The sequence below is a fragment of the Ailuropoda melanoleuca genome, chromosome 4 (assembly GCF_002007445.2).
Source record: "Ailuropoda melanoleuca isolate Jingjing chromosome 4, ASM200744v2, whole genome shotgun sequence".
Taxonomy (NCBI): Eukaryota; Metazoa; Chordata; class Mammalia; order Carnivora; family Ursidae; genus Ailuropoda; species Ailuropoda melanoleuca.
In genome coordinates this window covers 52711510-52739065 of record NC_048221.1, presented here as the reverse complement: position 1 = coordinate 52739065, position 27556 = coordinate 52711510, and the positions used below count along the sequence as shown (strand labels likewise).

Here is a 27556-nt window from a genome sequence, read left to right as displayed (position 1 = left end):
AAATTGTATACATGTTTAATAGGTATAGTCTATTTTATATCTGTTATACCTCCAAGCTGTAATGGAATTAGAATGGTGGAGTTAGTAGAACATGTGATCATTTTTTCCATGCTTTCAAATACAATGCTTATTTAGCACAAATGCTTATCATTTGTTTGAGGGCTGTCAATTATTTTGTTCTTATTTACTACCATTGTTCTTTTCATGTTCGATTTTTTAGTTTTTATGCTGTCTTTTACTGGATTTTATGAGTCCTAGCAAACTTGGTAAGAACATGGTACTTTTTGATGATGTTGCTAATAGAATTAAAAAGGCTATACTTCAGTTAATACCTGTATTCTTGGGATGCCTGGGTGGTTCAGTCATTAAGCGTCTGCCTTGGGCTCAGGGCGTGATTCGGAGTTGTGGGATTGAGCCCTGCATTGGGCTTGCTGCTCTGCTGGGAGCCTGCTTCTTCCTCTCCCACTCTCCCTGCTTGTGTTTCCTCTCTCGCTGTCTCTCTCTCTCTGTCAAATAAATAAATAAAATCTTAAAAAAAATACCTGTATTCTTGGCCTAGCATTTTGATATTTTATATACTTATTTAATCTAAAGTGATATATTTTATTTATGTATTTTTGAAATTTTTATTTTAATTCCAGTTAACATATGGTGTTATATTAGTTTCAGGTGTACAGTATAGTAATTAAACACATACATCACCCTGTGCTTATCATGACAGGTGTACTTCTTGAAAGCCATATAATTATATATTTTTTAGGATTTTATTTATTTGAGAGAGAGAGAGAGAGAGAGAGAATGAGTGGGAGGAGGGACAGAGGGAGAAGTAGACTCCCGGCTGAGCAGGGAGCTGATGGGGGACTAGATCCCAGGACCCTGGGATCATGACCTGAGCCGAAGGCAGATGCTTAACTGACAAAGCCACCCAGATGCCCATATAATGATATTTTTAAAAAAGAATGTTTTGAACATTTGGAATGTTCTACACTCTGTATTGAAAATATTGTTCCCGTTTGCCTGAACATTCATTTTTTTTTTTTTTTAAGATTTATCTATTCATTTGAGAGAGAGGGAGCACGATGGGGAGGGGCAGAGGGAGAAGCAGACTTGTCGCTGAATGTGGAGCCCCATGTAGGGGTTGATCCCAGGACCCCAAGATCATGACCCAAGCCAAAGTCAGATGCTCAGTGGATCAAACCACCCAGGCACCCCTGCCTGAGCATTCTTCTTCTTCCTTTTTTTAAATAAATGTTTTATTTATTTATTTGAGAGAGAGGGGGCATAGATGGGGGAGAGGGAGAAGCATACTCCCTGCTGAGCAGGGAGCCTGATGCGGAGCTCAGTGTTAGGACCCCAGGATCATGACCTGAGCTGAAGGCAGCTGTGTAGCTGACTGAGCTACCCAGGTGCCCGTGCCTGAACATTCTTAAAGACTGACTTTTATAGTTCACTGAATATATAAATACTAGGTTTAGATTAAAAAGAGAATTGAATTGCCTGAGTTGAATTTTGTCTGGTTAAGGTATTAGTGAGAAGTAAAATAGAATAAAAATTATGGAAATATAATTGGTATGTGGTGGGCCAAAAACTTATAATTCTTTTTTTTTTTAATTTTAAGATTTTTTTATTTATAGAGAGAACAGAAGCAGGAGGAGCTGCAGAGGGAGAGGGAGAAGCAAACTCCCCGCTGAACAGAGAGCCCAATGGGGGGCTCGATCCCAGAACTCTGGGATCATGACCTGAGCCGAAGGCAGATGCTTAACCAGCTGAGCCACCCAGGCGCCCCAAAACTTATAATTCTTAATTGGCTTGTAACTTCTTGGTTATCATATTTAGGTGTTTTAATATACTTGTGTGGTTTCTTGTGGTTGGGTTGAGGGCAGGTAGAAATGCCGGGGAGGGAGTGAGGGTAATCTATAGGAAAGGGAGAGAGCTCTGTGTTTTAATATTTTTCTTTTATTCTTCCTATTAGTACTACATACCATTAGAGAGCAATTATTAGTTCCAGAAACTGTGAAAAATATGTTCTGTGCATTATTATATTTAATTTTCACGACTCTAGGAAGTAGGTCTCATTGCCTTTTTATCAATGAGGAAACTTAGACTTGCCATCTAAGACTTTACTGAAAGATACACTATTAGTAAGTATCTTTAAGTAACTGGCTCACTCCAAAGACCAGGGTCTTAACCACTGTGCTAAATTGTCTCTTTGTTAATAAGACAGTCTTATCCAGGATTTAAAAAAACAAATGTCCCTTTGAATGTCCATTAGCCCTGGAGAATTTGTTTTCTAACATAAACACACATGACCCCTTTTGGGAAAATTACTATATAACACTGTATTCTTTTTGAAGTATTCTTCATTAGGAGAAACAGTTTCTTAGAATTGGAAGTGCTAGAGATTTCTAAGCATTTTTTGTGAGCACATAACAACTTTTTAAAGTCAGGCAGTAAGTAGAAGGCTTTAAATAAAATACAATCTATGAAATGAATCCTTGAATTATTACCAGCTACTCCCTGGACATTCTCGCTTTGATCCAATTTTTCACTTTAATATGACACTGTTTCTTAGTATTTTATATTTTCAGGTTTGCGTGTTTATTCATTGACAGAACAGCTTAAACCAAGGCACCGTACCTACCTGTTCTTCGTAGTCACCATGCTATTAGTAAGGTCTTATTTCTTTGGCCATCTTTATGGAGTAAATACAAGGAAGTTTGGTAAAACTATATTTATGCCTGAGAAGAGGATGTTATCTCCTCTGGTAGATGTCTTCTGAACTTACTTGATTGTGTCTTTCTCGACTCCTGGTTCTAACTATTCATTTGGTCAGTAGTGATGTATAAAAAAACAAGGAGGTCAACAGAAAATTTTGTTTTGAGTGTGAATGACTAGGTTCGGAAAAGATATTGCTAAATCACAAATTCCCTTAGGAGGTGGCTGAAAAAATGTTGCCCTTATAAAATAGAAGCATGAGAAGAAATAATGACTTCAAGAATAGAACTGTTGAATAAATTTTCAGTGTAGCAAAGCATAAAGTATGTGTTACCATTGAAACCATCTCAAATTACCTACAGTGAAGGAGAAAGAGCATAAACTGGAGACGTTTTTAAACCTGAAAAACATGATTAAGTTTTATTTATAAACTTTGTGTTTTTCATTTCCTCTAGAGAGATTTAAGATTGGCTCTGGGGCAGGTGAACAAAATTTGACATTACCAAGGGCATTTTGAAATGTAACATGTTACATGATTATCACGAGTATATTTTACTGTTTCTTTCAAGTGACAAATTGTGAATACTTAATGACGTAAGAAATTTGAAATTAGGATTTTTTTAAAAGATGAACTTCTTTAAGATTTACTGTATGAATGTATTATACTAGAAGGTGTGTACAATCTATTTTGGCTTTTTCTTTTTTTTAAGATTTTATTTATTTATTTGAGAGAGAGAGAGCAAGAGAGAGAGCACAAGCAGGGAGAATGGCAGAGGGAGAGGGAGAAGCAGGCTACCTGATGAGCAGGGACCCTGGCATCCCAGGACCCTGGGATCATGACCCGAGCTGAAGGCAGATGCTTAACAGACCAAGCCACCCAGGCACCCCAATTTGGGTTTTTCTTGATTTTTAATGATCTTAATAGGAGTTGTCTTCAATTATTCAATTATTCTGTTCCTTATTCCTCTGCTGTTTGAGGTTGTCAGGAATTTTATTTTGATAGTCTTTTCTGTGTTGGGCTCTCAGAAGGAAGTCCCTTGTAAAACTTAAGTATGAGGTTGCTGACATCTTCAAAGCATTAGTTGCTGTATGTGATGTAAATGAAAAACAGCTTGAGTATATGATATTTAAGTTTCTTGTGAATATGTTTGGGGACAGAGTAAGGATTGCCACAGGAGGAGAATTTCTAAATTCTAAAAGAATTTCTTAGTTTGAAATGAATATACAGAAGAGAAACTTTTTCCCCCCCTTTGGCTACCCTCACACCAAAGTATTTGGGAGACACTCCCGCCCCCCCCAATTTTCCTCACATGTCACATGATGTTTTTCTAGGGTTTTCAGGGTATTTTCCCTAATATTTCAGGACTCTTGCCATTGTGCATTCCTAGACTCTTTTGGGACATTTCTGTGGACTCTTTCTGGGAACCCTGAAAGTGCTTCAGCCTGTATCAGTGAGTGTTGACTGGGTGATAAATGTTCCCTCTTTCAGCTTCAGTGGCAGGGATTTACATCCTTCTCTTTACTGGTTGGTATTAACTATTCACTTTTGATAACAGATACCTGATGTATACTTTATAGTATTTATTTATGCATCTTTATTTCAAAAAGTATTTGGGGATTATAGGCTTCTTAGGGAAAGCTGGATATCTTTCTTTTCCTCACCTTCATCTTAAGATAGTAATTACCCATGGGAGTGAAGAGTAATCTTTTTGGGAGTTGGTGAGAATATCTGTAGACAGACAGATGTTATAGATTATTTGTACTTTTTCATCAGGATAGTCTTTTTTCATCTTTTAAAATGATTTTTCTATTTTCGATGCTTTATTATTCATACATTTTTAACAGGTGCGCGTGCACACACGCACGACACAGGACTTAAGGCCTGACCCATGTAGAAGGAGTTCTAGAACATTCTTAATACACTGTGATTCATAATACAGGTTTGCTTTTAAAACAAGTACCCCCTTCATGTGCTAAATAACTAGCCTCATACACGTCTTCCCCTCTCCATTTTTCTTTCCTGGAGAAACCAGGATTTGTCTTCAGAATAAAGGGGGGGCCTAATTTTTAGATCAGAGGTAGCATCAAAGAAGGAAGTATTTTGAGGGTTAAGAGCTTTCTTACTAGTTCTTGAGTTAAGTCAGAAAGCTAAAGGATTCAGTTCTCCCATCAGCTGCCTTCTTAGACCAGATTTTGGGATGCAGATCAAAACATGCAGGTGATTATAAGACTACAAGTAGTAGTAGAACCGAGGCAGAATGAACCACGGCCGTTCTTGTGGATACCTTTCAGGAATGGTAAAAGAAGAGAGGAGTGGCAGGAAAACAAGGTAAAAACTACCAATGCAAACCTTGGATTTGATTTGTAGGTTCCTGAAAATGAAGTTAAAAAAAAAACAAAACCCTAATGTTGGATATTGTCTGAATTTATTCCTCCATCTGCGTTATGATAGGATTTGTAGTTCCGAACATTTTTGCTATTTTCTTTATGTATAGACATAACTAATATAAACTCTGTGTGGATGCTAAATGACAAGTAGTCCACATTCTGCATGTCTATTCCTGTACCTTCATTCACTCCTAAATTCATGGCAATGTTATTTAAACCTACATTGTTTTTCTAGATTTTTGTAGGTTTTTCATAGATGCCCTGTATTAGGCTAAGGGGTTTCCCTCATCTTTTTAGTTTGTTTAGAGTGTCATAAATAGATGTTTGAATTTTAGCTGAGTGCTTTTACTCCATCTATTGTTATGACCATGTGGTTTTCTTACTTAGTCTGATAGTGTGAATTATATTCATTGCTTTTTATTTTTTTAGTGTTTGGTCAACTTTGGATCGCTGGGGCTAATGTTTTGTTAGAGGTTCTTGCGTATATGTTCACTTAGAGTATTGTATTGATCTGTAGTTTTTTGGTAATGTCTTTGTCTTGTTTTAGTGTTAGAGTAATGTTGGCCTCATGAAATGAAATGTTCCCTCCTCTTTTCTGCAAGAGATTGTGTAGAATTATTATTTCTTCCTGAAATAGTTGGTAGAATTAACCAGTAAAACCATCTGGATCTGGAGTTTCCCTTTTTTGAGGAGTTACCACTACAAATTCACTTTGTTCAGACACAGTTATTCAGGTATGTATTTCTCCTTGTATAGTTTTTGTAGTTTGTGTCAACTTTGAAGGAATTGGTTCATTTCATCTAAGCTGTCAAACTTATGATCATAGAAGGGTTTGTTGTATTTATTATCCTTTCAATAGCTGTTGTGTCATTGTTAATGTCTTCTTTCTTTCATTCCTGTTGTAATTTGTCTTCCCTATTTCTTGGTTAGCCTGGCCAGAAGTAGAAGTTCATCAATTTTATTGATCTTTTCAAAGAACCAGCTTTTGCTTTCATTGTTTTTTTCTCCATTGTGTTTCTGTTCTCAGTTTCATTGATTTCTGCTCTAGTTTTTTTTAAGATTTTATTTTTAATCTCTACACCAGGCATGGGTCTTGAACTCATAACACTGAGATCAAGAGTTGCATGCTCCACTGACTGAGCCAGCCAGGTGCCCCTATTTCTGCTCTCATTTTTATTATTTTTTTTCCTTCTGTTTGATTTTGATTTAATTTGCTCTTCAAAGTTTTTTGAGGTAGACACTTAGGTTATTGATTTTAGGTGTTTTCTAATATATGCATTTAAAACTGTAAATTTTTCTCTGAGCATGTTTTAGCTACATCCCACACATTTTGATGTTTCATTTTCACTTACTTTAAATACTTTTAAATTTTTTTCTGGGGTGCCTGGGTGGCTCAGTTGGTTAAGCCTCTGACTCTTGGTTTCAGCTCAGGTCATAATCTCAGGGTCATAAGATTGAACCCCACGTTGGGCTCCATGTCAGGTGTGGAGACTGCTTAAGATTCTCTCTCTCCCTCTACTTCTGCCCCTCCTCAGCATGTTCCCTTGCACACTCGCTCTCTAAAAAAAAAATTTTTTTTCTAGACTTCTTTTACCCATGGGTTATCTAGAGGTATATTGTTTCATATCCAGGTATTTGAGGGAATTTTCCCAGATCTTTTGCTATTGATTTTAATATGATTTCATTGTGGCCTGAGAATGTACTTTGTATCATTTAAAAAAAACGATTGGGGGCACCTGGGTGGCTCAGTCAGCTAAGCATCTGCCTTAGGCTTGGGGTCTTCCTTCTCCCTTTGCCCCTCCTCCCGCTCATGTTCTCTCTCGCTCACTCTCAGATAAAATCTTAAAAAAAAAAAAAAGATTTTTAAAAAATTTGTTTTATGGCCCAGAATATAGTATATCTTTTTGAATGTTCCACATATACTTGAAAAGAATGTATATTCAGCAGTTACTGTGTGAAGTGTAAATGTCACTTAAGTGAGGTGGTAGTACTATTGAGGTCTCCTTCTTGATTTTTGCATACTTGTTTTAACAGTTATTGAGTTGAAAATCTTTAACTGTAAGTGTGGATTTGTCATTTTCTCCTGTTAGATCCATTAGTTTTTGCCTTATGTATTTTAAAGCTCTTATTTTAGGTGCATATGTATTTATGATTATTACATCTTTTTGGAGAATTGACCCCTTTATCATTTTGTAGTGACCCTTTTATCCTTGACAGTCTTTCTGATTCTGAAGTCTACTTTGAAATTGATTTGGCTCTACTAACCTTCTTTTGATGAGTATATGGTATCTTTCTCTATTGCTTTATCTTTTCCTATCTAAATCTTCATATTTAGTGGGCTTTTTGTAGATAGCATTTAACTTGATCATGCTTTTTCATCCAGTCGATAATTTGTTTTTTAACTGGTATTTTTAGAACATTCACATTTAAAGTAATTATTAATATAGTTAGATTAAACTTACCACCTTGTGAGCTGTTTTCTATTTGTTGCATTTCTTTTTTATTTTTTTTAAAATATCTTATTTATTTATTTGAGAGAAAGAGCATGAGTTGGGGGAGGGGCGGGGGGAGGAACAGACTCCCCTCTGAGCAGGGAGCCCCATGCGGGGCTTGATCCCAGGACTCTGGGTTCATGACCTGATGCAAAGGCAGACACTTAACTGACTGAGCCACCCAGGCGCCCCTATTTGTTGCATTTCTTTCTCTTTTCTTTTGCCTTCTGTAGTGTGAATTGAGCTTTTTATTAGTATTCTTATATCCTCCCTATTGACTTATTTTTACTTATTTAAAATGTGTTTTAGGGATGCCTGGGTGGCTCAGTCAGTTAAGCATCCAACTCTTGATTTTGACTCAGGTCATGATCTCAGGGTCATGGGATCCAGCCCCATGTTGGGCTCCATTCTCAGTGGGGAGTCTGCTTGAGGATTCTCTCCCTCTCCCTCTGCCCCTCCCCCTGCTCGCACTCTGTCTCTCTCTCACTCAAATAAATAAATCTTAAAAAAATGGCTTTTAGTGGTTGCCTTTGGGTTTACAGTATTCATTTAAAAATAACCTGAGTATACCTTCAAATGATACCACTTCATGTGTAGTGCATATATCTTAATAGTATATGTTCCTAAATCTTCCTTTCACTGTCACTGTTGTTACAAATTTTGCTACATATGCTATAAATACCCAGTACGTTGTTCACTACTTTAAACAATTGTATTTTAGAGCAATTAAAAATATGAAAAAGAAGAGATTTTATTTTACCTTCATTTTTTCCTTTTTTCATATAGATCCAAGCTTCTCACCTTTATCATATTACTTCAGCCCAAAGAACTTCCTTTAATATTTCTTATAGGGTGGATCTGCTGGCAATGAATTCTTTGTTTTTGTTTATCTGGGAGAGTCTTTATTTCTTCTTCACTTATGAAGGATATTTTCACTTGGTAGTTTTTTTCTTTCAACATTTTCAAGTTGCCACTCCATTGTCTTCTTTATTGCAAAACTTCTGACTGAAAGTTTATTGTAATCCTTATTTTTATTCCTCTGCCTGTAATATGTTTTTCCTTCTCTGGCTACCTTCAGGATTTTCTCTTTGCTTTTCAGCAATTTAAATAGGATATGCCCTGGTGTGTGTATTTTTGGGGGAAGGATATATTTATCTTGTTTTTTGGAGTTTCTTAAGCCTATAATTAGGTGTCTTGTCACCGATTTTGTTACGTTCTTGAGCATTCTAATATTTTTTTCTCCATTCTTTCTTTCTCCTGGCATTCTAAGTATGTGTATATTGTTTGATAATTTCCCACATTTCTCATATGTTCTCTCCTGTTTTATTTTCCTACTATATTTTTTCTTTATGTTTCAGTTCGGGTGCTTCTATTAGCTTCTTTTCAAGTTCATTGATTCTTTTTTCTGCTGTTTGAAGTCTACTAATAATCCGTTTCTATTCCTAGACTTTCCATTTGATTCTTATGATTTCCATGTCTCTGTGAGTTTACCTATCTGATCTTGCATGTTGTCTACCTTTTCCATTATAGTCTTTAACATATTTTTAAAATTTTTAAATTTATTTATTTATTTATTTATTTAAAAGATTTTATTTATTTATTTGACAGAGATAGAGACAGCCAGCGAGAGAGGGAACACAAGCAGGGGGAGTGGGAGAGGAAGAAGCAAGCTCATAGCAGAGGAGCCTGATGTGGGGCTTGATCCCGTAACGCCGGGATCATGCCCTGAGCCGAAGGCAGACGCTTAACCGCTGTGCCACCCAGGCGCCCCTAATTTATTTATTTTTTAAAAAGATTTTATTTATTTATTTGACAGAGAGAGAGACAGCAAGTGAGAAAGGGAACACAAGTAGGGGGAGTGGGAGAGGAAGAAGCAGGCTCCCAGCAGAGCAGGGAGCCGGATGTGGGGCTCGATCCCAGGACCCTGGGATCATGCCCTGAGCCAAAGGCAGCCGCTTAACGACTGAGCCACCCAGGCACCCCCAGTCTTTAACATATTAAGCATGTTTTAAATTACCTGATAGTTCCACCATCTGTGTCATATCTGAGTCTAGTTCTCATGATTGCTTTGTTTCTTCAAGCTGTGTTTTTGGCATACTTCATAATTTTTTTTTGACTGCTGGGTATGTTGTATAGGACAGGAAATACTGAAGTAAATATTTTACATGCTTAGAGAACACTGCAGATTTCCTTCTGCTAGTCTTTTAAAGTGGAATTTGTGTTGATTTGTTACGGGTTGAACTGTGCTTGAAGTTTATTATTGCTGTGGTTACGAGAGTTGGTATTTGCTTTTGCCATTGGAGCCCAGAGACTTCACATTTCCCTAGTGTCCCTTGTCTCTGAATGACTTTTATCTCCTTGCTTGGCTTTGGATTTTACCTTTGTACTGTTTCTCAGAGTCTGTCTCTTGCAGCTATATTCCACTGTTATTGTTAGAGCTTGTTAGTGTGGTAATGGAGGGTAAGGGGAGTTCTGTGATGATCTATTAAGCCTCAGATTTAGGCAGGTACTAGAACCTGGGTCTTGGAGGTTTGGCCTTCACTAAACTTTACATGCCACTTCCTTGGGTAGAGCTTCTTGACTCTTTCTTTTTATCCAACTGCAGTATCTAGGTTAATTTTTTAAGCCCTTATTTTAGCCAAGGGTTTTTTTTTTTTTTTAATTTTTAAAGATTTTTAAAATTTATTTGAGAGAGAGAGAAAGAACACGAGCAGGGGGGAGGAGCAGAGGGGGAGGGAGAAACAGACTCCATGTTGAGCAGGGAGCCCTATGTGGGGCTTGATCCCAGGACCCTGAGATCATGACCTGAGCCACCCACATAGCCTCAGGGTTTTTTTTATTTTTAAAGATTTTTAAAAAAACTCATTTATTTTACTGAGAGAGAGAAGCACAGGAGGGGAGAGGAGGAGGGAGAGAGAGAGAGAGAGAGAGAATCTGAAACAGATGCCACACTGGGCATGGGACCCAACTCAGGGCTCGATCTCACGACCAGCAAGATCATGGCCTAAGCTGAAACCGAGAGTCGGATGCTTAACCAACTGAGCCACCCAGGTGCCCCGGCCAAGGTTTTTAGAGCTCTCTCACCCCTGCATTAAGGTCATTGTTAATTTAGAGAGAGAGTGAAGATTGAGTGCAAGTTTCCTTGGTCTCTCTCTTTTCCTCCAGCTATTGTGTGATTCTGCCAGTGTTCTCAGGGTATAGGCCTTGATGAATTTTTCTTTGTGGAGTAAGCCTTTTTTTTTTAAATTAAAGATTTTATTTATTCATTTGACAGAGAGACAGCCGGCGAGAGAGGGAACACAAGTAGGGGGAGTGAGAGAGGAAGAAGCAGGCTTCCTGTGGAGGAGCCTGATGCGGGGCTCAATCCCAGGACACCGGGATCATGCCCTGAGCCAAAGGCAGTCACTTAACGACTGAGCCACCCAGGCGCCCCTGGAGTAAGCCTTTTGTTCCAGAGGGAGATAGCTCTGGGCTGATTGGCATTGCCTGTTCTACTCTTCAAGCTCCATAGGGGTGAGTGAGGGCAAGGATGAGGAAATTTTTCTGCATTGTTTTAGATCTCCCCTGCATTAGAGATTCTTTTGAGGTTCCTGGAGAAAAAGCATAAGAGTGGGAACTCTCTTATCATTGCATTCCCCACGGTTTTTACACTCTCATGTTAGCCCACATTCAGTCTTAAGCAGTTTATCAAAATTCATGGTTTAAATCCTCCTAACCGCGGTGGAATTCTTCCATGCTCTTGGAACAATATTTCCTTTAGTCCGAAAGCTTTCCCTCCAGGATTTTAGGTGCTTGTCCAGCCTCTTTACGTGGCTCCATCCCTGCTGTATTTTTAAAGTGTATGTATGTAAGTATGTATTTTTTTTTAGTATAGTTGACATACAGTGTTACATTAGTTTCAGATGTACAGTTTAGTGATTTGACAAGTTTATGTATTATGCTATGTTCACAAGTGTAACTACTATCTGTCCCATTACATCGCTATTGCAATGTCATTGATTGTATCCTTACCGGTGCCTTTTATTTCCATGCCTTATTTCATAACTGGAAACTTGTATTTCCCTCTCCCCCTCACCCATTTTGCCCAACCTCCTATCCCTGCTTTATTGCCTAAAGGTTGGATCGGGAGAAAGTGGGGGTTGGGGTGGGGAGTGTGGTTCTTTCCTTTCTCTGAAAGTTAGGTATCCACATTGTGGTCAGAGAATAACTTGTGAGACTTACTTAAGGCTCAGCGTCTGATCAGTTTTGGTAAATGATCGCTCAGTGCTTGATAGAGTACTTTTTATGCAGTTATTGGGTAGTGTAGGTCTTGTTAATCATGCTATTCAAATCTCTACTTTTATCTTTTTCTTCTCTCTTTCTGTATCATTGGTTCTGTCAGCTATTGGTGTTAAAAGTTTCCCCATTATAATTATATGGATATTTTTTACTACTTGTAGTTCTGCCAACTTTCACTTTATATATTTGAAGGCTGTGTTATTACATGCATACAAATTTCAATTTGTTTTATCTTATTGATGAGTTATACATTGAATTCTAAGAATTATACACCTATAAATGCTTTTCGCATTAGAGTCTACTTTGAGTACTATTAATATGGCTAGAGAGGCTTTCTTTTTCTGTATGACCTTTCCATCCTTTTCATTTTTAACTGTTTTCTGTCTTTGTATTTTAGGTGTCATTCTTGTGAACACCATAATGGTTGAATTTTGTTCTTTATTAGTGTAATTATTTTTGTCTTTTGATCTGATTACGTCAGTGTAATTACTGGAATATTTGGGTTTACATTTGACCTCTTACATTTTGCTTTTTATATGTTCTACTTGTTCTGTGATCTTTCTTTCCCTCTTTTTTGCATTCATTTGGGCATTTTAATTCTATATATTTTTTTCTATTTAACGTAGTAGTTAAGTACTATTTTACTACTTTTCAGATGTTTATCCTAGAGATTGAAACATGTCTTTTCTTCCTTTTAAAAAAAATGTTTATTTTTTCAATACATAATAATAGTCATAAGGCACAGAATTCAAAAGGTACAAAAGATTATGTGATAAGAAGCCCTATCTCACATTTACCCACCAGCCACGCCATTCTTCAGCTGCCTCAGGAAATGTCTCTCCACCAATACAGTCATCTAGCCTCTTTTTTTTTAAAGATACATTATTTATTAATTAGAGAGGGGGGAGAGAGAGTGCACGTGCGTGTGTGCACCCAATAGGGGGAGAGGGAAGAGCCAGGCTCCCGGAGAAGCAGGGAACCCAGTGTGGGACTTGATCCCAGGACCCTAGGATCATGACCTGAGCCAAAGGCAGACGCTTAACCAGCTGAGCCACCCAGGTGCCCCCCATCTAGCCTCTTTACTGGCTCCCAAACATACCGTGTTTATTGGTCTTCTAGCTGGGAGTCTTGGTCCATATCTTCTTGCTTATTTATTCTTCTCATCCTTGAAAGTTCAGTTAAAGCCTCTTTCTCTTTCATGAAGCTTTCTCGAGCAAATCTAATCTTAACTGATCTTCTAATGGTAATTGCAGTTTTCGTCACACATTTTAGCTTTAATGATATTCTTTTGTATTATTTTCCTTAAGGTTCAAGTATGTAAATCTTACTTTCTGTCCCAAATTGTGAGTTCCTTGAGGGATTTCATTCTGTATAATGTTGAGCACATAACAGATGCCCCCCAAATACTTGTCTAATTAAATTACCTGTCTGGTAATGGCTGTCAGAAGATCATTTTCCACAAAAAATTTTGTGCCTCCTGATTCTCAATTGTTCATGGTAGATGCAGTTTTTAGAGTTAGTTTTGAGTGCAAAATTGCAGATACAGAATTGCAAGCTACTTGGAAAAATATTTGCTTATAAAATTGTGATGTTTATGTACTTGTTTTGGATTTCGTGTTACTTTAAGATTAGACTTAATAGCCATTCCTAATTCAGTATCATAGTGTAAAAATATTCATTGCTACTTAATGACATGTGCACTTCCTTAAGTACTAACAAGTTAACACTCTTTTTTCTAAAATATCTTCTTTGTTGATTATACTTTTTCTTGACTATATTTTTGAAAAATTAGAAAATACTGAAAAATACTAGAAAAAATTACCCTACTCCTACCAGTGAGAGACAAATGTTAACCTTTGTTATACATAAACTCAGTTTTTTCTATGTAAATAGTTAACTTCTCCCCTCTGAGTTTTTCAATTTGTAATTTTTAATGTTTGCTTTTCAGCTTGTCCTAAAAGGATTCCTGTACACCTTAGAAGTGCTTGAGGAAGAGTGATAAAGGCAAGTATACAACTCTTTATGGTCAGTGAAATAACTTGGTTCATAGCCAAACCAAAAAGCTTTGGTCACCGTATCAAAAAAAAAAAAAAAAAAGATAATTTGTATATAATTTCAGTGGTTTTCCAGAGCACCCTCCTAAACATTTGCCAGATTTTTAAAGCAACTTTTAAACTTATCTCTGAAATTAATTCAGAGTAACTTGTTTCTTGAATGTGAAGTAATGGTGTAATATGTCTTTGGTGAAAGTGTTGTAGAAAAATTGTTAAAAATTCTGAGAATTTAACAAAGTTCTCTGAAACGCCTGCTCTCTAAGTAGCTACCTTTTCCTTTTCTTTTCCCTACTTTGTATTCCTTCCCCTTGTCCCCGATTCCCCTTTTCCCCCCATATCCTTTTGCTCCCTTTTCTCTTTGCCTACGTTTTCTAGTTTACTTATAAGAACTTTGCTTTTCAGAGAAGCTGAGTGAATAAAAGAGAAGCCAACATTTCTTTCTTATGAAAGCACACTTTGTGGTTGAACTTGTTGTGTTAAACCAGGTATCTCAGTATATTATTTGGAGAGTTTTATAAACTGAGCAACTGTTTATTCATTTGAATTTGCTGTCTTAAAGAAGAAAATAGGGGAGTCCTAAAAAACTTTGACGTTACTGAATTCATTTAGTGCTTGCATTCTTACTCTCAGCAATTTTATAGTTATTACATCATCACTGTCTTTGGTATTTTGGGCACAGTATTTCATCTTCCTTAATATTTGGTATATATTGAAAGGTAACCTTAAAGGTTTTCTGTTGGAAATTTTAGCAAGCTTCAAAATTTTGACCATATTTCTTGTTTGTATTGATATCACAGCAGTAATGCAGATGATAGCTACAAGTGTAAGTACTAGTACGTTGTCGAGGCAATACAACAGGTTGTTTGTTTTTCAAAATTCTTATCTTACAACTTGATATTTAAAGCTCAATTTAGGTTTCTTTAGGGTTGCATGCTAAGTAAGCCTCTGCTAGTTAGTATGATTAAGGAATGTCTTGCCTTTACAAATCCCAGAATTCACTACTGTTCTAGTATATAACCTTTGCCGCTCTACAGATGGCCTGTGTAAGCTTTGGCTTGACACCCTATTTCTAGGTTTCCCTGGGAATGCTGGCATTTTTTTTTTTGTTTGTAATCAATCATCATTTCCAGTTATTTGAAAATAAAAATAATGTAGAATTGCTAGTGAAATCTCAAATGAAGTTACTGACAATTCAAATGTACTGTTTTTCTTTCTTTCTTTCTTTCTTTCTTTCTTTCTTTCTTTCTTTCTTTCTTTCTTTCTTTCTTTCTTTCTTTTTAATAAGAAGCAGATGCCTGGTTGATAAGTTTATAACACTGCCCAAAAAAACCCCCCAAGTTTACAGTTAATCTCTTTATATACAAGACAAGTAGGTCATTTGGTTTTCCAGCTAACCTTGACCTTTAATTCCTTTAATCATGGTATCTTTTACTCTGATGGAGGAACTTCTTTTACATTTTTTGTTTCCAAAAACAACAAAAAAGTCATTTGTATTATTTAGCTAATACAATACAAATAAGGAAAAGAGTAAATTACTTCCTTATTATCAGTCTGCTGCTTTCACATCCTCCCATCTTCTTAGGATCTAAACTGCCCAGTATAAGCAGAGATTAGTTACTGGATTATCTTGGTTACGTGGCTCTTATTCTCTGAGGAGCTCAATGCTATGCCGAGTGGAAATAATTCAATAACTATTAGTCTGCTCTACAAACTCATGAGGGAAAGGGAGTATAATTAAATACATATACTATTGGCAGCATTTTTGCTGTCAAGGAGCCCCAGAAAACTCCAGTAGAGGCCAAGACAGTCATTAACGTAATAAGGATTAAGGGATTCTTTTTGGGCTCCCCCAATGGGAAGAGGAAAAAACAAAAGCAGTGCACAATCAGGACAAGGGTAAGAAGCCCCAGTGGTGTGGCAGGATTTCAGCGTGGCCACAAAGAATTTGAGCAAAAGGCAGTGAAATTTCCCATTCTCACGACTGCTACTCATTTGCCTGGTTTGGGAGCAAAGAATTTTGTGGTATTTAGAAAGTAGGAAGGTACTGGTGAGAGACAAAAGTCTTTAAGTCTGTCACAGTGTTTATGGTCCTCAGTCACGAAGAGGTCAGGAGGTAGGAAAATAGGCATGAAAAAATATGGACAGCAGAGGCACAATGACAGTACCATATACATGGTAAGAAGGTCTTCTGAGAGTAGTTACCGTGAGGAAGACTCTAGCAGGTTTGCATGCCCATGCCTCTAAGCTCCAGCAGCCTTGAGTTCACAGTGAACTCTTACATCTAGCTAATTTATGCCTTTTAGATTTGCTATCTGGTGGCAAGGAGTTTCCATATCCCCAGAACATGACCATCAGAGGGCCTCATTGGTAGTGACTTAGGCTGTTCAGAGTACTTAGTAGCGTAGGGAGTTTTAAAGCTTGTTGAACAAAAGGTTGAGGGAAAATAGGGAAATAACTTCCTATACCATATTTTGTCCTCTCTAGCAGGTTCTGTGCATTAATACAAACATACATTTGCAAAAACTCAATACAAAATTACTACCTATTTCTTTCCATTGAGAAAAATCTAACCCCTGCCATCTTCCCCTCCTCTTTTTTTGCATGTGATTTCCATAACTTTGGCAGTTATGTTGACTTTATATTTCTTAGTTTCAGCTTTCTTTTAATTTCCCGCATTTAATATTGGTGTGTGGTTGCATTTTGACCTTTCTTTTTCTCTACTCTTCCATCATACACAGTTACTGTGTTACTTCTTTGCTTTTGAATTTGTGTGGATATGTGGGAAACTTCTGTCAGAGATGACACTATTCAGAGAAAGGGATTTCTTTGAATCTCTTTTCTTTTTTTGCAGGGTAGGGTGGGGCTGGGGACTGACTCCAACTGTCCAACGCTTGTCCGTTTGAGATATAAACTATCTTGCCTCTTGTTCTCCACCTCTGGAGTGACTCTGAATCTCTTTTCTTGATAGCTGGTACTGAGCAAAGCTCTAGTCTCTCTGAAGACAGATTCTGTCTGGATCATTTGCTCATATGGTGCCAGATGGTCATTTGTGCTTCAGCAGAGAATTCAGCTTACGAGATTTTTAGTTCCATTTTCCTTTCAGTAGAGCAAACCTGTCACCCCTGTTTACCAGTGACCTTGATAAATATGAATGGTAACAAGAAATTCCTCTTTTCCATTAAAATCCACATACAGTTGAATTAGGATATCCACTTTTCAGTATTATTCTTTGAATTTACTTTGCTGAGTTTCAGCATATGTACAATTAACTGTGGTTATGAGTGAGAGGAATTAAATTGCCTCAGCTACACTGTACATATTGAATAATCTGTTCCCTTGTGATTTCCCAAGTAGTGGCTATTCTGTCAACTGTTATTATGGTTTCCATTCCAAGATAATTCCTCTAGTATCCAATTCTTCATATATTGAAACTCGTAGGGATTTTTTTAAAGCATTGCTGTTTTAATTTGCTGTGTACTTGTTTCTGAGCTTTTTCTCCTATTCTAGAAAATAATCATTACCCACTATCTAGAAAACTGTCTTTTAATCTTCTGATTAAAGATTGCTTAATGATAGTGCCTATTTGTTTGGCTAGTGGCATGTTTTTCTTTAACACTGGAGATTTTGCATGCATTTATAATAAGAGGCTCTTTTCTTTTCTTTCTTTTTTTTTTTTTTTTTTAAACATTAGCTAGGCATGAAGCCTCCGTCTCACAGCTGCATGTGTAGTTACTGTTGAAGCAAATGCCTACCTAATTTGACAGTCTTGGTGTGTTTAGAACTTTTGAGTTTGCAAATAAGCGTATTAAGTCTACTGATGGAGCCTTCGGGCAGTGAACAGTTATATGAGGACCCTGATCCTGGAGGCAAATCCCAAGATGCAGAGGCCAGAAAGCAGACAGAATCAGAACAAAAGTTGTCTAAAATGACCCACAATGCTTTGGAGAACATTAATGTGATTGGCCAAGGCTTGAAGCATCTCTTCCAGCACCAGCGCAGGAGGTCATCAGTGTCTCCACACGATGTGCAACAAATTCAGGCAGATCCAGAACCTGAAATGGATCTGGAAAGCCAGAACCCATGTGCTGAGATTGATGGTGTCCCCACCCACCCCACAGCTCTGAATCGTGTCCTGCAGCAGATCCGAGTGCCACCCAAGATGAAGAGAGGGACGAGCTTACATAGTAGGCGGGGCAAACCAGAGGCCCCAAAGGGAAGTCCCCAAATCAACAGGAAATCTGGCCAGGAGATGGCAACTGTTATGCAGTCAGGCCGACCCAGGTCTTCATCCACAACTGATGCTCCAACCAGCTCTGCTATGATGGAAATAGCTTGTGCTGCTGCTGCTGCATGTCTGCCAGGGGATGAGGCAACTGCGGATCGGGTAAGTCTGCTAGATTTCCTTTTTCTTCTTACTGTTCTTCGAGTTAGGATTCTCCACACTTCTCTTTGGTAACTAAAAAGACGTATCACAGCAAGTACCTCAAAGTTGTAGGAAAAAATAGTTTTATTTATTTACTTTTTCATTAAATAAATGGGATGAATAATATTTATTCTAGCTAACGAATGGATGCTTATATTATATTCCTATTTGCTTCCTAACACATTGCTATATTTTGTTTTACCCTTTTGCTAAAACCTTCAGTATCCTTCATGTGTTTTATGTTAAAAGGCTCAGTTTTATGGTAGAGGAGCAAAGATGGTTTGTTTGTTCTTGTTTTGGTTTTGCACATGAATTGACTTTCTTACATTAATGAAGACAAGGAAGTTCTAGAATCTGGGTTTTTCTGTGCTTAGCACGGAAATATACTAAATTGCTTATAATTTTCATATACACTGTACTACATCATTGGCATTTGATATACATTTGCATTCTGTAGTTGAGCATATGCATTCTTAAAATTTACTTTTTTTTTTTTTAAGATTTTTAAAAATTTTTGAGAGAGCGCGAGTGTGTGAATGGGGAGAGGAAGGAGGGAGGAAGAGAGACAAGCAGACTCTGCACTGCTTGAGCATGGAGCCTGATGCAGGGTTTTTATCTCATGACCCTGAGATCAGTATCTGAGCTGAAACCAAGAGTTGGACGCTCAACGAACTGAGCCACAAGTTGCCCCTATTATTTACTCTTAATGAACAGGTTTTTTAGGTCTGCCTGGATGGGACAACTAGGCTTAACAAATTTAGGGGAAACTCTTTTCATATAACTTTCACTTCCATGTCTTAGTTATGGTTATTTGAGGCATATAGAAGAAATAGTTCTGCTAGGGTTTGAAAACAGTTACATGTAACCAGGCAGGAAGTGACAATGAGTGAACTTGTGTTACATGACTTGGACAAACTGAAGAGTACAAGTGCTGTCTAAAGGGGCAGTATCTTCTTTGCTTTAGCTGATTGTTGTGATTTAGGACTATGAGCCCAGTCTTGCCAGGCCTTCTGATTTTTCAAGAGAAACTTGAAATATAGCTTAGTAATCTCTTGATTTTTGACATATTATGGAAGCCAAACAACACATTTATGGTCCAGGTCTGCCCTATAAATTGCCATCTTGCTGTCTTTTGGCTTTACTTTTATGTATTCTTTAAGGTTTTGATGATTAGTCGATCGCTTTCATTCTGTGTCTGTTTCTGGCACAGGTAAATTTATTTTACTGGGTATTTAGCCTGGAAATCCAAATATTGAATTGAGTACCTTTAGACCTCTCCTATTTAAATGTGACATTAAAAACAGGCAACAAGTATTGGACAGTAAATCACTTCAAGGAGTTAAGCCTGTCTGGATAACATATCCACCAGAATAATGTGATCATGAGAATAAAGATTCAGATCATTGAAATTAAAGGTATAAATGAGGAAAAGTAATACATATTTATGTGCATATAGTTATATTTGAAATAAAAAAATATTTGGTCATTGACAAGGATAAAAATGTTGACAATATAGACTAGAGTACAACTATGTAATTCATCTTAGTCTGTACCAGAGAACACTAAGACTTTTTAAAAAAGATTTATTTATTTATTTTAGGGGAGTGCCTGGGTGGCTCAGTCTGTTAAGTGTCTGCCTTCGGCTCAGGGTGTGCATGATCCTGGAGTCCTGGGATTGAGCCCCGCATCGGGCTCCCTGCTCCGCTGGGAGCCTGCTTCTTCTTCTCCCACTCCCCCTGCTTGTTTTCCCTCTCTCGCTGGCTGTCTCTGTCAAATAAATAAATACAATCTTTTTTTTTTTTTTAAGATTTTTTAATTTATTTATTCGACAGAGATAGAGACAGCCAGCGAGAGAGGGAACACAAGCAGGGGGAGTGAGAAAGGAAGAAGCAGGCTCAGTGCGGAAGAGCCTGATGTGGGACTCGATCCCATAACGCTGGGATCACGCCCTGAGCCGAAGGCAGACGCTTAACCGCTGTGCCACCCAGGCGCCCCTAAATAAAATCTTTTTTTAAAAAAATTTATTTATTTATTTTAGAAAGAGAGAGCGAGTACAAGCATGCATGTGCAAGCACAGTGGGGAGGTACAGAGGGAGAGAGAGTCTCAAGCAGACTCCATGCTGAGTGCAGAGCCTGATTCTTGAGTTCGTAACTTGGACAGCATCCATTATAGCAAATTTAGGAGCTCTGAAGAGCTGTACGAAGGTTTTTTTTTTTTTTTTAAGATTTTATTTATTTATATGAGAGAGAGAGAGCGCGCACAAGCAGGGGGAGCAGCAGGCAGAGGGAGAAGCAGGCTCCCCACTGAGCAGGGAGCCTGATGTGAGACTCGATCCCAGGACCCTGGGATCATGACCTGAGCCGAAGGCAGATGCTTAACTGACTGAGCCACCCAGGTGCCCCATGTACAAAGTTTTATAGACAGAAAGGACGAGATACAAGAAAGTTTCATTAGGCAAAAATCGGATTGATATTGCTGTGTTACTTTCCCCGCAGGGAATCCAGGAGTTACCAGGCACATTACCTAACTAATACTGATCGGGTAATTCCTGATTTGTTAGTTTAAGAGAACCTTTCTGGGAGAGGTAAAACCGTTTCTCAGTTTGATAATGTGGGGCTTAGTATAAGTGACTCCATTTTAAGCCAATTGTCTTGTTTTTTAACAAACTTAGATCTTTATATGTAGCTTTTAGGATAGTCATGTCAGTTGCCTGTTCCAAGGTATAGTTTCACTACACTTGATCTTAGCCAAAAGGCCGAGAAGCGATCCAAGGTATAGTTTCAGTTACCTTTTCTCCCAAAGTGTCTTTGTCCACTTTTTCACATTCTATTTATGTATATACTTGAATAAACATAAACACTTATACTGTTCAGATACATTTCTAAATATGGAAATTGAAATTGTCTTTTTCATTAAATGGGACATTTCTTTATTCTGAAGACTTTTTATTCCACCAATAACTATCTCTTTAGTACGTCTAAGTTGGAGATTAGCACTTTGAGAGATATGAGAGCTACATATAAATTGTGTTACAGCCTTATTCTCAAACACCTTACAGTCAGGGGGTGGCAAGATTTACGATTTACGTAAGTGGCAACTAAAGAAGCAGTGTGATGTGTAATCAAGCCCAGAAGTCAGGGGCCTGCGGTTTTAGATTCTGAGAATGACTTGTTTCTGTTATTAAATATCAGTGTGACCTTAAACAAACTAAATTCCATAGGTTTGATTTCCTTCAGTTTTCAGGTGAAGTTAATTGTACTAAATAATAAGTCACTTCTAATTTGAAAGTGCCACAAATTAAACTTGTACTTCCCAATTTTTTTCATGGCACACATAGAAAATTAAAATATATGTCCAGCACAGCAGTAGGTAAAGTGATGACATGTTCATAGCCAGGGCAGTTGATCCAGTCACTCTAGGCTCCGCTTGGCCACCTGGGGGTCTGATAGTATCTACAGCATAATTATAACCCATCCTTGTGGTTAAAAGCTTCAATAGAGAGAACAATATAAAATCAGATGTTACTGAGTTAGGGGCAGTAGAAGTTCAGAGAAGGGAGAGCTAAGTATGGGGTCATGTTATTGAGAGGGACTTTATAGAGCATGTGCTCCTTGGAGGATGTCTTAGGAATATGAGCCACAGTAAGTACAGATCTTCTCCATCCTAAGACAACACAATACATGCAGATTTCAAGTTTCAAAATAGCTGAGATGTGCTTGTTTGTTTGCTTGCTTATGAGAGAGAGAAAGAGAGAGAGAGTGAGAGAGAGGGAGAGAGAGAGCGTGCGCACGCATGGGAGGTGAGGGAGGAGGGAGAGAGAGAATCGCAAGCAGGCTCCATGCCCAGAGTGGAGCTCAACATGGGGCTTGATCTCATGACTCTGAGATCATGACCAGAGTTGAAATCAAGAGTCGGATGCTTAGACTTTGCCACCCAGGTGCCCTGAGATGCACTCCTTTTCCTTCTTGGAGAAGAACAAAACTAAACCCCAAATGTGAGTCTCTGGAGGGCTAGGACCATGTGTTATCTTTCTTTATTTCCTCCCTAGAACCCTAAGCCTAACCAGAATGAGGAGTAGTAAAATGTTAGAGGAAGTAAAGTGAGAAGATTGGAAGAGTGCATAATTATGTATTTTTAAAATTTCTGTTTAGAGGAGAGGGCTTTGATTTAGTATTATAAATATGCAACTAAATAATTTGGATGATGTGATCGGAAATAGGGAGCCCTCAGTGTGGATTTTTGACAGGTGGTTTGCATGTTGAAAACGTATTTTTTAAAATAGTCATGTTCAAGATGGAATAAAATAGGAAAGAAACAGCTAAGGTATCAGGGAGCTAAGCTGAGAAGTTATTGTCATGTAGTGTAAGCATCTACCAGCTTATAAAACAACATATAATTGTTTATGTCTGTGGGAAAAGTCCTTTTGAGTGTCAGGGTTAGAAATGGTTTGTAGATCCCAGACTGGTCCCAAAATTCCATTGCTCCAAAATCTAGGTGAAATATTATACACTATTTCACAATTAGAGTGGTAACTAGTGAAATAATACTAACCAGTGCTATTTAAATACCCCTTATTTTATAAAACATTAACAGTAAATGAGATTTTTTTTTGCCATTAATTCTGAGAAAGAATAAGCTTATTAATAAAAGGGAAATGTGAAGGTAGATGCAAACTTTGGAAGCTAATGAAGGGAAAGTTCAAGGTTAGTCATCCTAGTTCTCTATTAAGGTTACTATCACTTCAGAGCTCACTGTAGCATTTTCCTGTTAATAGGTGAACTTAGAAAAATGAGTGTATCTTTATTAGGCTGCAGTTAGGGAAGTTTAGTGGGTTACTTACAGTATGGACAGAGAGAAGGAGAATTTTTTTGTAATGCCTGGCTGGATCTGGAAATTAGAGAAAAGAAGGGTTGGGGCAGGCAGATAGGGTGGAAAGGGAGGTAGGATTACTCTTCCTGGTAATCCCCTCCGGTGGCTAAGAGCTCAAGTGTTAGGATGATTTCACACTGAAAAGGCTGAACCAACCCGATAGAGTCATGATTTCCAGGTCTACATATGAATTTTCCATGAAACAGAATTGGGTAGCTGTGGGCGGAGGACAAGGGAAAGTCACTGCTTGTCACCTTTCCCCATACTGGAGGTCCCATGTAGCACTGCCCCCCACCACCCCGGGCTGCTTTTTCTGCCTCCATGCTGGCACATCAGGAGCAGAAGCAATTCCAGGCTGCTTTCCTGGGCCCATATCTCCATAAGGTGGAATCGGGGCTGGGAATGCCCAGAAGGACTTCTCACCAAGGCTAACACTGACAGAGGCACAGAGAGCTCAGTGGCTTCTGGAGTCCATCTTTGGATTAGCTCTCAAAAACCCCATTCTTTCTCATTCTCAATCTCATTCTTAAAATTATTGAGATAATATGTAGATTTAGAGTTTGAGGATTACCCAGGGTTTATAAATAAGGGACTCTGCCTCCCTGGTAAATCACAGCAGGATGGCATCCAGCTCTGTTCATATGAAAGGGAGTTTTGTTCTGTTTTTTTGTTGTTGTTGTTGTTTAAGTAGGCTCCACGCAGGGCTTGAACTCAAAACCCTGAGATCAAGACCTGAGCTGAGATCAGTACTAAGAGGCCTAACTGACTGAGCCACCCAGTCACTCCCAAAAGGGAGATCTCTTAAGATTTTTTTTTTTTTAAGATTTTATTTATTCATTTGACAGAGAGAGACAGCGAGAGAGGGAACACAAGCAGGGGGAGTGGGAGAGGAAGAAGCAGTCTTCCCAGGGGAGCAGGGAGCCTGATGCGGGGCTCAATCCGAGGACTCTGGGATCACGCCCTGAGCTGAAGGCAGACGCTTAACGACTGAGCCACCCAGGCGCCCCGGGAGATCTCTAAGATTGAATTAGTTGAGCTGTGAGCGTTTAAAACCTAAGAGCTTAGGAGCGCTGCTCTTCCAGTGGGGAAGAAATGGGGTGGTGAGAGGGGTAGTTCCTATCGCTGACCACCAGGTGGTGCCCCTAGGCCAAGATCAGCAGGTGGAAGTCAGGGGATGACTGTTCTGTGGACAGACATTAATAAATAAGGGATTATGACTTGAGAAGTAACTAGCACAGGAGATCATTAGGATATGAGCTGGATTAAGTACGGTGAGTATGATATAGTCGTAGTGGGTGCCCTTTGTAAATATTAAATTGAAATCGTAGCTATGGAAATGAATAGATAATAGAAGACTAGATAAGACTTAATGACTATTAGAATTTTAAAAACTTAAAGGTAAACAAAATTTAAAACCTAAAGATTTGTTTGGGAGGAGTAGTAAGATAATGTCCATTTTCCACAAAATAGCTGAAAAATTATAATTTTTGATGGGTACTAATAGAGATCTCTGTTTTCTGTGTATTTAGGATCAGGTAGGTGACACTGTCAAGGGAATATTTTTTCTTGTCAAGGGAATAATACGAGCTTGGAAAAGTAGGAATAAGCCAGAGATGGAGATATATTTTGGCTTTTTAGTTGTCTTCTGTTAAAGGTACTTTATAGAGCAAAACTTGGTTGCAAAAATAAGTAACCTTTAAGTTTAATGACCCTAGTTCAGAGGTCCAGAATGTGTATGTTTCTTTTAATATAGTATATTTATGTAGTAGCCCAAGAGACTTTTTGATTATCCTTAATGATCTTATATTGATATTTAATATGGTTGTCATAAGGGTGAAATTGAAGGTATGCCTATGGTGTTCTTGAACTTGGTAAATTTGTTTTGCAAAGTTGACATATGGATGCTTCTAAAAGGTTTTTTGGTGTGGGTTTTTTTTTTTTTTTAAATATGAGTTACATTCCTCTGTTTGGAATAGCAGCTTTTGTGATGAAGGCTTAACATAAAACAATGTTGAGTTCACTCTTTAAGTTAGATTTAACCTCCTTTTCCTTTACATTATAAAACATATATAGACTTCAGAGTAATTAGACCTCTAAAGCAATATAATATGTGACCTCACTTCTGCTTTCTCCTTTTATTCACAAGGGATTTGGGTTACTTTATCAGTAGCCTTGAATCTTAGTTGTGGGGGAGAATTTCGGCATCCAGAGTCCCACTATTTTGTTTATCCATAACACTGTTAAACTCTTCCCTTGTGACTTTTAGTTTCCAAAGACTCATAGGTAGATAAATAGATAATCTAGACAGAAGGACAGGCCAGGATCATGTATTATATAAGGTAATCACTAGAATAGATTGATCTTTTTTTCAAAGATCATAGTACATTTTTTTTAAAAGATTTTATTTATTTGACGGAGAGAGATAGCCAGCGAGAGAGGGAACACAAGCAGGAGGAGTGGGAGAGGAAGAAGCAGGCTACCAGCGAGCAGGGAGCCTGATGTCGGGCTCCATCCCAGGACCCTGGGATCACGCCCTGAGCCGAAGGCAGACGCTTAACGACTGAACCACCCAGGCGCCCCGATCATAGTACATATTTTATCTCAAGAAAGATAGGCAACTTTGGCAGGTTACCACAATGTTGGGCTTAGTAAGTATTTGTTTGGTACTACATCATTATGACCTATGATCTTGTCAGTCAGTAGAAGCAGACTAGATTTCACTTTGGAGCTTTTATACTTCAGGGTCACAATATATATTTGCATTGATTTGTGTCTCTTATATATAGATGGACTTTGAAATACCCTTTTCCTAAATAGAATCATTTTAGATATATAAAAGATGTTTGATTTTAAAAATTAATCTTGGGGCACCTGGGTGGCTCAGTTGTTTAAGCATCTGACTCTTGATTTTGGCTCAGGTCGTGATCTCAGGGTTGCGAGGTCAGGCCTGGCATCGGGGTCTGCGCTGGGTGTGGAGTCTGCTTAAGATTCTCTTTCTCTCCCTCTGCCTCTCCCCCCCTCAAAAAAAATTAATCTTATGACAAGTCTCTTTGTAAAAAGAATTAGCGAGGATTTATTGGTTTATATGTTATAAGAATATTCATACCTCCAGCCAAAGATCAAGTCAAATATTCATCAAGAACTGACAAATACATTTTATCATAGTAACATCTAACTGGGATAAGGAGTCCTGACTCAGATTTCAAAGTTGTAATAATGAGGAAGTTGAGAATTTAGAAACTTTGGGTTACAAAATGAGTCCCTTGCAACACAAATGATTTTCAGCCAGTAGATCCTGGCTGTTGCCAGGTGATTAGCAAAGACTCAGACTGTTAAACTTTAGGGACAGTCCTAATCAGACTCCTCATTTTTCAGGCCCAAGGATGTTAAAACCTGTTTGAGGTTATACAGCTAATTATGGATACCAGGTCCAGATCCCTGGGTTCCTTCTGATTCTGTGTTTATTAGCATTCTTGCCTTTTTATCCTGTTGATCATGTCAGAGAATTGAAGAATACCAGTTCTGTCAAGCAGGAGACAAGAAAAGGAGAAAAAGGTTTTTTTCTTTTTTCAGATATTGGTAACTAGATCAGCTTGTTTGAATGAGGGCAGAAATCTAAGAGCAGTGACAAAGACTGATTTTATTCTACCTGTTTAGTTTCTTATGCTATTACGTTTAAATAATTCTTGTCTTCTTTTTCAGATGAGTAGCAGTGGAAATAAAATAGTGTAATGATTCCTTAGAGTTATTTTAACACTGTCCATTCTTAAAATACGAGCAGCGACTTTCTGGATTCTCACATATCTAAACAAAATAATAAGAAAATGGAGTAATTACTTACAGGGCCTAAAATAAGGCCTCTTCTATTTACTGAGATAACCAGTTAAATATATAGTCTCTGTGGAGCTATTTCTGCATTATGGGTTGAGGGTGGGGTGGAAGAGAGTTCATAATTGTAGTCTCACATTAACTACAAAATAACATTAGAGAATTATAGTTAAGAAAGGGGAATAAGGGGCGCCTGGGTGGCACAGCGGTTAAGCGTCTGCCTTCGGCTCAGGGCGTGATCCCGGTGTTGTGGGATCGGGCCCCACATCAGGCTCTTCTGCTATGAGCCTGCTTCTTCCTCTCCCACTCCCCCTGCTTGTGTTCCCTCTCTCGCTGGCTGTCTCTATCTCTGTCAAATAAATAAATATAATCTTTAAAAAAAAAAGAGGGGGGGAATAAAGCTGAGAACCATCCCTCTATCATCTTTTTTTTTTTTTTTAAAGATTTTATTTATTTATTTGACAGAGATAGAGACAGCCAGCGAGAGAGGGAACACAAGCAGGGGGAG

At 38.1% G+C, this 27556-nt stretch overlaps 1 protein-coding gene across 5 annotated transcripts in view; it reads left to right on the top strand.

Annotated features, from left to right (window-relative positions):
- Window positions 1–27556, top strand: part of TMCC1 (transmembrane and coiled-coil domain family 1) — a 239531-nt gene that overhangs the window by 47455 nt on the left and 164520 nt on the right. For 3 of the 5 annotated variants that reach the window (XM_034658806.1, XM_034658807.1, XM_034658808.1), the window contains 2 exons: window positions 13822–13877; window positions 18046–18311. In XM_034658806.1, coding sequence (XP_034514697.1) covers window positions 18087–18311 — 225 coding nt within the window. In that variant the 5' untranslated portion in view covers window positions 13822–13877; window positions 18046–18086. Of the gene's footprint in view, window positions 1–13821; window positions 13878–17622; window positions 18312–27556 lie in introns of those variants that run through there. The other 2 variants (XM_002921248.4, XM_034658809.1) reach the window with 2 other exon arrangements.